The sequence below is a fragment of the Rhinopithecus roxellana genome, chromosome 10 (genome assembly GCF_007565055.1).
Source record: "Rhinopithecus roxellana isolate Shanxi Qingling chromosome 10, ASM756505v1, whole genome shotgun sequence".
NCBI lineage: Eukaryota > Metazoa > Chordata > Mammalia > Primates > Cercopithecidae > Rhinopithecus > Rhinopithecus roxellana.
In genome coordinates this window covers 25,912,945-25,928,329 of record NC_044558.1, presented here as the reverse complement: position 1 = coordinate 25,928,329, position 15,385 = coordinate 25,912,945, and the positions used below count along the sequence as shown (strand labels likewise).

The 15,385-nt window shown below is 43.7% G+C and overlaps 1 protein-coding gene across 2 annotated transcripts in view; it reads right to left on the bottom strand.

Moving 5' to 3' along the window:
* The window catches only part of STAB2 (stabilin 2), a 174,751-nt gene that overhangs the window by 27,429 nt on the left and 131,937 nt on the right, over positions 1-15,385 (bottom strand). For both annotated transcript variants that reach the window (XM_010357279.2, XM_030939845.1), the window contains exons 45-53: positions 13,776-13,895; positions 12,689-12,736; positions 11,508-11,591; positions 9,858-10,004; positions 8,309-8,449; positions 6,857-6,916; positions 5,305-5,481; positions 3,541-3,630; positions 1,345-1,491 (exon numbers count right to left, since the gene is read on the bottom strand). In XM_010357279.2, the coding sequence (XP_010355581.2) occupies positions 1,345-1,491; positions 3,541-3,630; positions 5,305-5,481; positions 6,857-6,916; positions 8,309-8,449; positions 9,858-10,004; positions 11,508-11,591; positions 12,689-12,736; positions 13,776-13,895 (1,014 nt within the window). The remainder of the gene's footprint in view (positions 1-1,344; positions 1,492-3,540; positions 3,631-5,304; positions 5,482-6,856; positions 6,917-8,308; positions 8,450-9,857; positions 10,005-11,507; positions 11,592-12,688; positions 12,737-13,775; positions 13,896-15,385) is intronic.

The window sequence follows — 15,385 nt, the reverse complement described above, 5'->3', positions numbered from 1 at the left end:
CATGGTGGCACATGAACCTGTAGTCCCAGCGACTTTGGAGGCTGAGTTGAGGGGATCACTGGAGCCCAAGAGTTCAAGGCTGCAGTGAGCTGTGATTGTGCCACTGAACTCCAGCCTGGATGACAGAGCAAGACCCTATCTGAAAACAACAACAACAAAGAATATCAAAACAAACACCCTAACTTTGCCACAGATAATTCTGAAGATCTGTCTTGGGCATTAGCTCTGTGGTTTTGTTCTCTGAAGGGAAAATCTGTTATACAGAGCTGGACCAGGGCAGTGTCTTACAGGCATATGCTATTAGCAGTGGGACATACGGGTGCAAGTGTTAGTTCCATTTTAAGTTAAATGGGATACTTTTGGCCAGTCACTAATACTATTTGAGCCTTAGTTTAATAATAAATAGGGATAATAATTCTTGCTGCTATTTGATCTTCAGAGGATTGATGAGGAAAAATGATGAACTGAAAAATATGTGTGGAATATAACTTGGAAATTAAGAAGACCCCTATGGTAGAAAGGACAACTGGTTTCATCTCCTACTTCGGCTGACTGGGATCCAAAAAATTTGGGATAATTATTGAAATTCCTAGGGGATGCCAGGTACAGATATCAACTGGTGACAAACTTTGTCATGTAACGTCACTTTACCTTTTGAGACTCAGTTTCTAAATCTACACAATAGAGTGGATGACAACTATTCCTTTTATTGGATTATTGTAGGGGTAAGCTAAGCATTGAACACAATGGCTGGCTCCAGGGGAGTACTCAGTAAAGGTGCTGGATGGATGAATGAGTGAATGTAAAAATGCCTCACACAGTGCAGGGCCTGGGATAGAAGTTCAATCAATGTTGTCAAATGCATGAATCAATGGGTAAGTGAAGAGAGGTGTGGGTGGCATATCATATTAGACTGACAATATGAAATTGGCCTTTTCACAGGTTCCAGACTGTCAAATATGGCAATTTCATATGGTGTAATCTGGCAGACTTTCAACAAATGTTTGTTGAATGAATGAGTGACTTAATAGATGGATGCGTTTGAAAACGAATGGCAGTTGGCACATGGTTGGTATCCAAGAACTGTTTTTTCAGTGATAAGGGAATGAATGGGTGGGTGAGTGGGTGGAGGGATAAACAAGAATATTCCAGGCTGTGTGGGGCGAAGTAGATGCCTGTTGCTTCTGAGTCTGAAGAACTACATCATTTGGCCCTCAGGTCTTCTGGGACCTGGTCTTGCTGAGGACAGGCCCTACATGGTTTTATGACAGGGTCCACACTGGATCACGAGGGCCATTCTTTGGCTTAAGGTTCTCTTACTACACTGTTGTTTTTAGGACTGACCGAGGCATCGAAAGTAGTAAAGGTGTCACAGCGGCCCCCCAGGGTGGGATTAATCAGCAGACAGTCAATGCCGTAGGCCACGCCCAGGTCAAACAAGAGCTCCCGCTGCACAATTCTGCAGGTTTGGCCATTCAGAAAGAGGTCACCCTGAGAAAGGAAAAAAAAAAAAGAAAGAGAAAGAGAGAGAGAAATAGTAATCTCTTTAATGTATCTCTTCTTTCCCAGACATGCAACATGGCCAGTAACTGCAAGACTCAGGAAGAACTTAATAAAACCCCATTTATCAAATACCCAGCATGTATTATGTGCCAGATACTGTTCTAAGTCCTTTACCTGTGCAAATTCTTTTAATTCTTACAACAATCCAAGGTGGTTGTGTTGGATGTAGCTACTATTATTAGTACCCATTTACAGACGAGGGAACTAAGGCAGCGAGAGGTTAAATGACTTGCCCAGTGAACGGTGGTGCAGGCATTTGCACCCAGGCAGTCAGCCTCAGAGCCTGCCCCCTTGATGCCTCTGCCTCACTTCCTCTACCAAAGAAGAAACGTCAGCAGTGGGTGATAGGGTGGAGCAAGGATGGCCTTGCTGTGGTTAGGGATGAACTTCGCTGACGTGCCCTCTCTGTGTGTAGTAACTGACTCTCCTTATTTAGTGCCAGCACCCAGCAAAGTGCCTGGTTCAGCTTTCTTTCCAGGGTGTACAAGTGATAGCCTTTAACTTTGTAACGATAATTTCTTTTTTCACATGTACCAGGCATAATCATCTGGGCTTTGGAGACATTATTTAATTTAATGCTGGCAACAATCTCAGGGCTTCCTTTCCTGAGGTCACCCAGCTAGTAAGTTGATAGATACATTATTCTTCCAACACACAAAATGCTTTAAGAAAGCTTTTGAGAGGAAAACAAGGTAACTCCCAGCATCTATGGATGGGATGGAGGTAGTGTGACTCCGTGGAAGGAACACCAGAAGACTGTGGTTAAAGCCTTGCATATTCACTCATGTACTATGTGACCACAGGCAAGTCACTGAACCTCTCTGTGGTTCACTGTTTTTTTCACTGGGTGAATAGAGTACATGATTTCTAATACAGGGTTGTTATACAGATCAGACTAAATAATACATTGCAAAGTGCTCTGAAAGCTGCATCAACACACAGAACAAGCAGAGGGCATTCTTACTATCCTTCTCTGATAGTTGTCTATTTTGGTCTAGGGAGACAGGACAAATCTCAAGCGTGTACACTGGGATAATGTTCCAAAAGCTGGAACAAAAAGATGTGAATACTCTTCAAATTCAGTTATAAATTCAATGCAATTCTAATTCAAACACCAAAGGATACTGGTCATAAGATGTACATAGAATGTTGTATGGAACTTGTTGGAATCCTCCTTGAAGGGAATTAACTCAATTGGGAGATGCATCCCTTTTGCCCTTCCTCCTTTCCACTGCCTGGAAAGTGGACATGGTGCCTGGAGCTCCAGCAACCATGCTGGACCTTAGAGGCTGGAACCATGTGCTGCAGAGCAGAAAGACAGAAGGCGCTTCTCTACTGAGCCATCATACTAACTCTGGATTGGCTACCTCCAGATTTCTTTTATAAATGCGAATAAATCCTTACACATTTAAGTCACTGGATTTTGGCTTTTCCATGATATGCAGTTGAAATAATCCTATTAGACCCATTCATCATGCGGAATTATAGGAAGGCAGAATTGTTCAGGAACTAGCCAGGGGAGGTAAAAACTGCAAACCTCTCAGTTGGCTGATCTAGGTAGGCATAGCCCAGAGTTGGCTCTGACTGCCAAGAAAGGGTTCGAGGTGGTCACAGTGGTGGGGCTGGGAAGGAAGAGAAAGGAATGACTGTATACTTTCCTGTTTCAGGATAGTATCTCACATTGGAAAATAAATGCTCTACACAAAAACCAAAATCAACTGGAAGCTGCTCTCCACAGTGTAAAAGGCTTCCTGCCACCTGCTAAGAGGGCTTGGATTGGCCAGGATTTATCAGGTTTTTCACATCCACTTACGCACTCTCAGGAAAAATACCTCTGAAGGTAGTGAGGAAAAAGAATGAGCTTGCTATGAATGGAGGGGAAAAAAATGAACATCTCCTTGAAGGGGCAGTGGTTGGGGAATAGCTTGCTGTGAATGTGTGAACCCCTCCCTGACCACCCTTCATGATGATACTCACAATGTCACTGCCAGCTCCACACTTCACACTCAGCTCTGAACCTTGCAGGGTCTTCCAGGCAGTGGATGTGGGAAGATCCACAGCTAAAACCTGTGTGGGCAATGGTGCCACGTGACTGTCCCAAATTTGGGCTGAAGAAGGGACTGCCCGAAGGAGCTTTACCAAAAAACCAAATTCAGATGCAAATTTTTCCACGAGTTATAACAACTTTAGCATTACAATGACTGTAGGTATAACCAGTGGGAAGAATAATTGGGGGCTCTCTGGGAGGTTGGAAACTCCTTCTGGAGGGAAAGAGTTGACCAGCTGGACTGGTTTCAATCACCCTTCCATCCCCCATCTATGCTTGGGAGTCTCTGAAGATGTAGTCTTAGTGTATGAAGCCAATGAAAGAATGAGTGGACGAGGCTGGGAAATGACATAGGGGATGCAGTTATGGGCGGCACTGTGCCCCTCAAAGAGTTATGTTGAAGTCCTGACGCCCAGTTCCTCAGAATATGATCTTATTTGGAAATGAGGTCATTGCAGATGTAATTAGTTAGGATGAGGTAATCCTGGAGTGGAGTGGACTCTTAATCTAATATGAATGGTGTTCTTACAAGAAGCAAGAAGAGGCAAATGCTACGTGAAGGCACAGAAACACACAGGGAGAGACAGTCCTGTGTTGGCAGAAACAGAGATTGGAGGGATTCACTACAAGCCCAGGAGCACCAAGGATTTCCAGAAACCACCAGAGGCAGAGAGAGAAGCATGGAGCAAATTCTCCCTTAGAACCTCCAGAAGGAACAACCTTGCCAGCTCTTCATCTCCGACATCTCGCCTCCAGAACTGTTTACTACAAAGAACACATTTCTGCGGTTTAAGCTGCCCAGCTTGTGGTAATGTGTGACGGCAGCCTTGGGAAACTAATCTAGATGCTGTGGATAAACTGAAGTTGGGGCATTTGGCATTCTTGAACTGGGCAGACTTGGTCCTAGAGAGAAACATGAGTCCTGGATGAGGACTCAGGATGGCTGCCATGTTCCTATATGATTGTGCTTGCTCCTGTATGATCATGTTTGCTCCTAAATGATCTTGCTTGTTCCTATAAGACTGTGCATATGCTCCCATATGATCATGCTGTTCCTATGACTGTGCTTGCCCCTATGTGATCATGCTGCTCTCATATGATCGTGCTTGCTCCTACGTGATAGTGCATGCTCCTGTATGATCATGCTTGTTCCTACATGATTGTGCTTGTTCCTATATCATGCTTATTCCTATATCACGTATGTTCCTATGTGATCATGCATGTTCCTATATAATCATGCTAGTTTCTATATGATCGTGCTTCTCTAATACAGTTAATCAGTTCAGGGCTGGATCAATCAGCCATTTGCCTAGAAATTTTGGAACTGGATGAGAAAGAGTCCATCTGGAAAAACTTGAGAACTGTTGTCAGCAGCTATTTTGGCAGGAGAACTAGGAAGGAGGAAAGGCTGATCCGCAGTAGAGACAGGAATGATGCTCTTGGGTATTGGTTAAAGTAAAAAAATAAATAAATAATGGCAAGCCCATGGAACAGAACCAAATGTGGTATACTGCAGGAGCCAATCAACCACAGCCAGTCAGAGGAGGACACAGTGGGTCAGGGGATGCTGTGGCTTCCTGCACACAGTGGAGACGGGGACGCACTCACAGTTCCTAGGCCACAATGCCTCAGTGCTGAATTTTATCACCACCCTGGGACATTCTTGCACTTATGTCCGCATGTAAACTAAATACCTTGGCATCTCGTATCACATGAAACTTCAAATACTCCTTCAGCTTGTCCTTGTTGTCTTGGTTGAACAGGAAGTCCTGTTGTTCAGCAGGTAGGGCTTGGAGGGCTCGGTCAGTGGGCCAGAAGAGAGTGACTGGGGTGTGGATGGGATCAGTGATGACACTCAGCAAACCTGAGTCCTGAAACACAGGGATTCAGCCCTTTGCTGGCATGAGCAAGGTCCAGACATGTGGGCAGGGGATCTGTCTCTGAGGATTCTCCTCCATGCTCTGGCCCACAGCTTACTGGGACTCTGGACGGTTCAAAGGTGATGCAGCTAGAGAAACTAGAAGCCCATCACACCCCAGTCATTCTGACCTACAAATTTTTTTTTTCTTATTTTTGAGACAGGGTCTGACTCTGTTGTCCCGACTGGAGTGCAGTAGCACAATCACAGCTCAATGCAGCTTCAACCTCGTGGGTTCAAGTGATCCTCCCACCTCAGCCTCCTGAGTAGCTGGGATTACTGGCATGCACCACCACACTCTGCAAATTTTTGTATTTTTGTAGAGATGGGGTTTTGCCATGTTGCCCAGGCCAGTCTCGAACTCCTGGGTTCAAGCAATCCTCCTGCCTTGGCCGCCCAAAGTACTAAGTTTACAGGCATGAGCCAACTGTGCCCATCCTGACCTATATTTTCTTGGAAAGCAAATCAGAAAGTCAAATTCTGGAGTCCCCAGGGACTGCTCAGGGTTGAGGAGCAGGGAAGAGGGAACCTCAGAAAGATGCTTGGCCTGCTCCTCCCTATTCTTCTCTGCAATCTGTTGTTCATACTAGAAGTTTCTACTCAATTCATGGGAACGATCTCTGAAGTCAGTAAGATATGGCTTTTTAAAATTTTTTTTGAGACGGAGTCTCACTCTGTCACCCTGGCTGGAGTGCAGTGGTGTGATCTCGGCTCACTGCAACCTCTGTTTCCTGGGTTCAAGCAATTCTCCTGCCTCACCCTCCTAAGTAGCTGGGACTACAGGTGAACGCCATCATGCCCGGCTAATTTTTGTATTTTTAGTAGAGACGGAGTTTCACCATGTTGGCCAGGCTGGTCTCGAACTCCTGACCTCAAGTGATCCACCTGCTTTGGCCTCCCAAAAAGCTGAAATTATAGGTGTGAGCCACCATGCCTGCTAGAAAGATATGGTTTTAATTTCTACCTGTCTCACAGGCATAGAGTTTCCAACTCTCCAAGGCAACTTCCCCATCTTTATAATGGAGTTGATAATTCCAGATGTGAAGCACCTAGTACACTGCTGCCACATCTCAATTTCTTTCCCTCTCCCCAGCCTCAAATCCTCGATTTCTAACTCAGCCAATGTACATTACATAGCTCAACAAGCCATATAACATTCTAAGAAGGGAGTGGCAGAGAATGACTTTGCTTTCCAGAAAACTGCGACTTGCCCATGCAGATCCTGCAACAGCTGACTGATGTCAAAGCAAAACAGAAACAACAAAACAAACAAAACAAAACTTCTTTAGGCAGGTTATCCTCTGAGTCAACTTCCCCTAAATTTTTACCTGTATTAAGTTGCTAAATTTGATGTAGCCATTCTTTGTTGCCAAAGTCGTAAGATTTTGCTGCAAAGATAGTAAGAATGTGCATGAAACTTTTCCTTATACAGTTTACAAGGAATTTAACAAGCGCTCAAGTGAAAAAAATAAAGGTAACATAACCCGGCAGATATACAGATGGGCTCATCAGCACCTGCTCGAGCTCTCTTCTGACGGCACTTTTCTGCATTCTAGAGACTAGTATGCTAAGTGCTACTTTTTCCTAGACTCCCTTGCAGCTAGAGCCCCACATGTGATATAAGGTCCTCCAAGCAGAAGCACTTGTGCAAAGCTTCTTGGTGGAAATAAATAATATGAGGTGACGCAACTGGTAGAAGGGAGATCAACCCCTCTGGCAAGCACAATGGGGACATCTACAGCCCAGTGTCTAGTGTCCAAGGTGGTGAGGCTGGAGACAGGTGGCAGTCACAGAGCTGTGGCAGCCAGGACAGCCAGAACAGCCTGGTGGTGGTGGTAAGGTTATCAGGTTAGGTATCCACCCTTTGTGTGTGTGTGTGTGTGTGTGTGTGTGTGTGTGTGTGTGTGTGTGTGTGTGTTTAATTAAAAAAACTTTTTTAGACAGGATCTCACTCTGGTTGCCCAGACTAGAGTGCAGTAGCATGATTTCAGGTCACTGTCCTCAGCTCACTGCAAGCATCTGATCCTGGAATCAGGTGATTCTGCCACCTCAGCCTCCCAAGTAGCTGGGATTATAGGCATGCACCACCACGCCTGGCTAGTTTTTTGTATTTTTAGTAGAAATGGGGTTTCACTATGTTGCCCAGGCTGGTCTTGAACTCCTGGACTCAAGCAATCTGCCCACCTTGGCCTCCCAGATTGCTTGGATTACAGGTGTGAGCCACTGCACCCAGCCAGGTGTCTACCCTTTGTAGGCCTCCCTGGGCTGCTCTGCTCCCAGCTGTGTAGCATCTGAATTAGTCTCTACCCTTCCAGAGATTTGATGATGTATCTACTATCTCAAGAAACTTTTGGTCTAAGTATAGTGGATTCTGTGTTCTGCAACGAAAGACCTTGACTTGTATTAATAAATAAAAATAAAAGTTAAAATTACATTTTCTGTCAATTTAGAAGAAGTTTTATTCCAAATTTATTTTTTCTTTCTTTCTTTCCCTTCCTTCCTTCCTCCCTCCCTTCCTTTCTTTCTTTCTCCATCTTCTAAACCTATGTAAGACTACCTGTCCTTGTGGATGCTAAAGAAAAACATATAAAATCCACTTAACAATTTTAGACTTTTACTTATTTACTTCTTATTAAGAATAATGTTTACTAGGCTTTTAATAATTGCTTGAGATTGAAGCAGAAAAAGAAAATGTTTCAAAACGATTACTTCGAATCAGAATAGAGATGATAATGTATTGAGTCACTCCAGGCTGAAAATATGACAGAGAGTTTACTTACCAGAATTCTTCCAGAGGTGTCTTTGGGAGTGATAAGCAAATTTTTGGGAGATAGCAATTTGTCTATGATATGAACAATGCCATTAGTACTGATGATATCACTGGATATGATCTTAGCCTTATTATTTATATATACTGTGCCCTGAAATCAACCAAAAACAAAAAAGAAATGAGCACAAAGTGAAATAGACATAAAATTGCTTCTCACAGAATGCTTTACCAATGTGTTAAATTATCAGGAGCAAAACCTGAATATCCAAGTTAATACTTGAGTGTATTTTTATTATTATAAAGTGAAAACAGAGATAACATGTAATTTTCACCTGGAGAAGTTAATTATAACATAGAATCATCTAAAACAGTAATTTCAATATGATTCTCCAGTATGAAGCAAGCAAGCAGCTCAAAATTGGCTTCTTTTATATTTGTTCTATACCTCCTCCCCTGGCTTTCTTCCTTCTGCAAGGAATTCTACAGTCACCATTTGTTTCTCTGTAGTAAAGAGGGACTGGACCAGCCTGGTCAAGTGACTTGGATCAAAAGTTTTCAACCTTTCCAGCTTCTGACTAATGCTACCAAAAGCAGTTCTATTTACTACTTGGAGAGGCCTGCCTCTGGTTTTAATCCTGCTCTAATATTTGCTCTTTGTGCGACCTTGGACAAGCTATTTAACCTTTCTGAGCTCAGTTTTCTTATTCGGAAATTAAGGATTAACACTGTCTATATCAAGGGAGTATTTTGCAGATTAAATGAGTTAGTACACATCAAATACTATGTGCCTGCATACAGAAATCACTTAATATATGCTGTTATTATTATTATTATTATTTGAGACAGTGTCTCGCTGTGTCACCCAGGCTGGAGTGCAGTGGCGCGATCTTGGCTCACTGCAAGCTCTGCCTCCCAGGTTCACGCCATTCTCCTGCCTCAGCCTCCCGAGTAGCTGGGACTACAGGCACATGCCGCCATGCCCAGCTAATTTTTCGTATTTTTAGTAGAGACGGGTTTCACCGTGTTAGCCAGGATGGTCTCGATCTCCTGACCTTGTGATCCACCCGCCTCAGCCTCCCAAAGTTCTGGGATACAGGCGTGAGCCACCACGCCTGGCCTATTATTTCTTATATTAATTTAAGGAAAAAAAAGAGAAAGCGGACCTAAGGATAAGGCACTTTCTTTGTTTAAAAAGAAACAAACTTAATTTTATGTTCAGGGGAACATATGCAGGTTTGTTACACAGGTAAACTTGTGTCGGGGGTTTGTTGTAGAGATTATTTCATCACCCAGGTATTAAGCCTAGGACCTATTAATTATTTTTCATGATCCTCTCCCTCCTGCCACTCTCCACCGTCCAGTAGGCCCAGTGTGTGTTGTTCCCCTCTATGTGTCCAGGAGTTCTCATAATTTAGCTCCCACTTGTAAGTGAGGACATGCAGCATTGGGTTTTCTGTTCTCGCATTAGTTTGCTGAGGATGATGACCTCCAGCTCCATCCAGGTTCCTGCAAAGGACATGATCTAGGGGAGAGAGGAGCTAAGGATAACTGGCATCTACCTGAGAGACGGAGATGACCATTGGCTCTCCTTGGAGGGAAGTAGCATTTGAGATCAATTTCAAGTTTTCCAGAAGCAGCTGGTGGCAGGCGACCACATGATACCGAAGAACCTGGGGCATTAAGCCCTGCTTGTCCCAGTCTTTAACCTGTAACAGAAAATCAGAGGGTTCCAGCCAGAGGCAGGAGCCTTTTGCTGCAATGTGCCATTTGGCTCTCCTGTCCTCCATTCTCTCTTCCACACCTCTCGGCCCACCCAGACTCTGGGAAGTAAGCTTTGTAAGTGGTCAGGATTATAGAGTGAAGGCTGTTCAGACAAAAGGGAGGAACTGACTCTAGCTCCTTTCTTGTCTCCATTGTGGAATCTCAGCGTGGAAGGAACATGGGGTTCCTCTGGCCTGGGATTTCACAATACATGTTGCAAATATCCCAAGTTCTGTGAGATGATCCTCAAAAAAGAATTTTCTGGGAAACACTGCATGGTATATCCCCCTCTTGGAGAGGTATCAGTGCCAGATTCAAACTTTCAGTATTGGAAAGATCATGACGTATCTCTATTTGGAATTCAAAATACAAACAAGGCTGTGTGCAGTGGCTCACGCCTGTAATCCCAGTACTTTGGGAGTCCGAGGCGGGTGAATCACTTGAGGCCAGAAGTTCGAGACCAACCTGGCTCACATGGTAAAACACCATCTCTACTAAAAATACTACTCTGGAGGCTGAGGCATGAGAATCACTTGAGCCCAGGAGGTAGAGGCTGCAGTGAGCCGAGATCGTGGCACTGCACTCCAGCCTGGGTGACAGATCAAGATCCTGTCTCAAAAACAAACAAACAATCAAGCAATATTAACCATAAAGTAAGTGTAATCAAAAACCCACAAACTTCTCATTGTTTCATAACTCCTTTAATGACTTTTTATTTTGAATTATAAAGTATCAAGTTCTTTCAAAAACTATTTTTGTGCCTCTGCTTTGCTGGTGTCCAAAATATAGGCAAAGAGAGGCTGGGTGTGCAGTGGTTAAGTACATGGACTCAGGTTTGGGTCTGTGCTCCACCCCCTGCTAGTCATGTGATCTTGGGAACGCTACTCTCCTCAGTATTCACAGCTATAAAATGGGGATCACAACAGCACTCAACTCACAGGGTTGTTGTGAGGACCAAATGAGTAAATCTAAGCCGGGCACTCAGAACAGTGCTTGACACACTTACAATGAATGTTACCTATTATTATTACGAATGGGCAATCCAGTATGAAGAGCCCCCGTGAATATTAGAACAGTAAAGGTTCTGATCAATCCTGCAAGAAAAGAATCTATTTAAATCTCTTTAACCCAGCATCTCTCCCTCCACACCCGTTTTTTGTCTATGGGAGGTCTAATTCACTTGAGAATTGTTCATATTCTCCAACCTCATACCTTGTTCAGGAATGTCTTTTAGAAAGTCTCTGGCCAGTGGTTACCCCAAATCCACCTGAATGTTTCTCCTGATAGGGGTCCCTGTGCCAAGAGGCAGCCCCTTCTATTGCTGGTGAGTTCCAACCTGATCTTAGATCTCCTGCTTAGAAACATCTCCAGTCTCGGTTCCCGGGCGAGGCCCAAAGACTATGTTCCAGCTGCAGACCTCCCCCTTCCGCCCTCAGTCTTGAGCTCACCCGGGCTTCCTCATCAAAGGCTGCAGATAAAGGTGCGAAAACAGTGAAGGGGCCTGGACCGACCAGATCTTTCACGAAATGCTCCTGTGGGAAGAAAGGTGGGGCTCACACATCACTTAACATCAGTACATGCAGGGGCTCGGGCTGATACCACAGATGATGGCACCTGGCTGAAACAAAGACTGGATGAGGAGACCTGTGTTTCAGTCTCGGATTCAAATGAAACCTAGATTCTCCATAACTGAAATCAGATGTGTTTTTTTTTTCTCATTATAAAATTAACACTTGTTTATTGTATTAAAGATTTTGAAAATACAGCACAAAGAAAAAAATAATAGCTGCCCCCCTAGTCCCACCACCTAGAAGCAGATCTTTTATTTCCAGGTATTTTTTTCCAATGTCTCTTGCACATATCAGTATTTTATATCATTAGGATCATAATACAAACATAAAACATAAGTTGATGTACTCAACTGTTGTAATTGTCTTCTTGCAATTCTAAGATCATATGGTTACTATGAGCATATTTTCTTCTAGTTTTGAATGATTTTATTAAAATCTTATTTCTTATATTATGATTTTATTCTAGTTTTTAATATTTTATTCTTACATCTGAATCTCATTCAGATGTATGATGTGCAGAAAGATCAAACTTAATTTTTCTACCCCAAGTGTTAACCAGCTGTCCCAGTCATACCTTTTTCTCTACTGGTGTGATGAGAGTCTTTTCACGTACTACATTCTTATGCAGAAAATTCTAGAAATTCAGGGTCCCAGACTTTCTTCTACCCTCACCAGCTCTAGGGGCTACCAGTTTATCCTGTATTTGGTTTGAGGCTGAACTCTTTTTTTTTTTTTGAGACGGTTTCTCACTCTGTCACCTAGGCTAGAGTGCAGTGGCATGATCTCAGCTCACTGCAACCTTTGCCTCCTGCGTTCAAGCAATTCTCATGCCTCAGCTTCCAAGTAGCTGGGACTACAGGCTTGCGCCACCATGCCCAGCTAATTTTTTTTGTATTTTTAAAAGAGATGGGGTTTTGCCATGTTGCCCAGACTGGTCTCGAACTCCTGAGCTCAGGCAATCCACCCGCCTCGGCCTCCCAAAGTGTTGGGATTACAGGCATAAGCCACTGCACCCGGCCTAGGCTGAACTCTTATGGTTAGACACGTACATTTCTTACCTGCAACTGGAAGAAATACTGGGAAGTTTTCGGATTCTTGGGAAGCTCCTGCAAATAAAGAGTAGTTTCACTTAATGCCTGTGAAATATATATATAAGACCAATACAGGGTTGTCACGGGATGATTTCTCTGCCATCCCTTCAACTGGAAATCTGTAACACCAGGCCTTTTCGGAGCTTCATCTGTAGGCTGACAATTAATGTTCAGAATAACTATGTGGACATAGTGTGAATTCTATAACCTTTCTGGAATCGCCATCTGATTTATGAAAGAAAGGTTCAGCCATTTCCAGAAGTATCTGAACTTTAAGAGCATTTTCTGACGTTCAAATATTAAAAAAAAATCATTTATAGGTTTAGGGCAGATTTGGTTACTCTATTAACAACATTTGATCAGCCAGAACATTTTCATCCCTCTTTAAATAACTGAACATTTACTTTATAACAGGCAGAAACCTGCAAGTATCACATTGCCTCAACCACTATGCTCAGTACACACATGCATGCACACACACACGTGTGCACACATGCACACAGTACGCACACATGCACCTGCATGCACACACAAGCATACACAAGTACACACATGCATGTACACTTTAACATGCGCATGCACACATGCACGCATGCACAGGCACACATGCACACGCAGCAATCCACACCATGATAATGTGGTTGAGCTACTGAGCACTCTGTGTCCTTTGTACATATTACCTTATTTTAACAACCTGATGGAGTTGGTACCATCATTATTTTCTTTTACGGATTGGAAAATTGATATACAGAGAGGTGACATAATATGCTCAAAGTAACATTACTAACCAGGAGAACTGAATTCAAACCCCCAGGCGTTTCTGACTCCAGAGCTGACAGTCCATCTTAATCCCTACATTACACTCTTTCTCAGGTCAAATGAATTCCCAGAGGAAGACAAAATTTCTTTTCGTTGCTGATTTACATAAAATTGCCTTTGATATTTTTACAGTGCTTTACATTTCACCAAGCTCTTGAATAATTCCTTAGCTATGTGGATTCTTGGCATTTTTAGGGAAGTAGAGTTTACTTTATGGAAACATGTCTCACATTACCTGATAAATGCTGCCACGGCAGGTAAATCCATCTCCGACGTAGTTTGGCTTGCAAGTACAAGTTCTTTCTCCTTGCCCAGTGTGGTTGCAGATGGCAAATTCACTACAGCCGCCATTTTTCTGGTAAAATTGCCAAGGGGCAAAGGGTGGGGATTAGACCAGTTAGTTTGCCAGCTCTACTGATATTTACAAAGCAATTCTGCATTGGAATTCATTTTTGGTTGGAATTCATTTTTTGTCTCACTTTCTTTGATTCATTTGTATCGTTTGTCCTTTTCCTGAGCTTGCCTTCCAATTCCCTATGCTGATAGGGGCATCTTATTCACCTGGCCTTGTATCCTAAGATCACAGGTCCCTTTGAGCAGATCTCCAGCCCTGTACAGGTAAGCCCAGAGTTGCCATATTGGAAAGTTCTCAGCATCCAGGTATTAACTAGTAAGACTCCACCTGTTTGATATTTCCCAGCTTTAAGCTAAATTCTGATCATAGGAAAAGGTAATCATTATCAGATAGAAGGCAGGTGGTATAAAATAGAACACATTGTCCCAGCCCTCAAAGATCTCATAAGGTGTGGAAGATGGGCAGATACCTAAAATACAAACGAAGCAAAGCATGATTCAAAGCTAACATTCCTGGGAACACTCATTGCAGGGATACTCACCCCATGTTCCTCTAGACATGCATCATCTGATCCCATAGGCCCCTTCCTTGCACACCGTTCCCCATGCTTTCTCAAACTCATTGCCATTAGCAACTTTCTGACATTCTCACCTCTTCTTAGTAAGCTCTCTTCACCTCTTCCTGCAGAGGTCTCTGTCTCCTGCAAACATTGTCCTTCCTGTGCCTCTCAAGTGAAGCTGTTTTCCTCCACTACCTCCACACTGGTGAGGGATTGAAGTGGCAATGTCCTGGCTGTTCTGGGAGAGTGTCTTTCTTACTGTACATTGTCACTTCCAAAACATTTCCACACCCTCATCCTTTGAACACATAATATCCATAATCTTTCACTAGTTTTTACTCTTTGGTTCTAATGGTGGTGCCTGGATTACTGCCTTTCCTTTCATTCTTGATGTTGCCATCCTTCCCAGTGTCAATACCCTTGTCAATGGCCTCTACCACTTCTGCCCACACCCTCTGGCTTTGCAGTCAACATTAAAGTGCACTGACTGCTCCTGAGAGCTCCATTTCAAGCATCCTTCTCTCTTTCTGGCCACCAACTTTTATCATTTCAACTTATTTCTTCTAACAGTGCAGTCTCCAACCTCCTTTGGTCCACAGGGGCCTCCCCTCCTTTGAGCTTACTTCTTTCTCCCCAGCATTGCTGCCCACCCACTCAGCCCCCTTGGCCCCCAGCCAGCTGGCAAGGTGGAGCACTGTGAGCCTCCCTGGCTCTTCTCTCCCTCCATCACTATGGCTTGGCAAATCCCTAGCCCTCCTAGGTCCCACTCTAACTTCTCTGGGTCAGCCGGGCTGGCAGTGCATTGCCTGAGAAAGTCACAGATACATGCTATCCAGACTCCCTTCAAAGGTATGCACACAGATGCCTGCACTTTTGCAGTACATTTAATTTTTCCCTCTCTCTAGAGATGATACAGTTTGGCTGTGTTCCC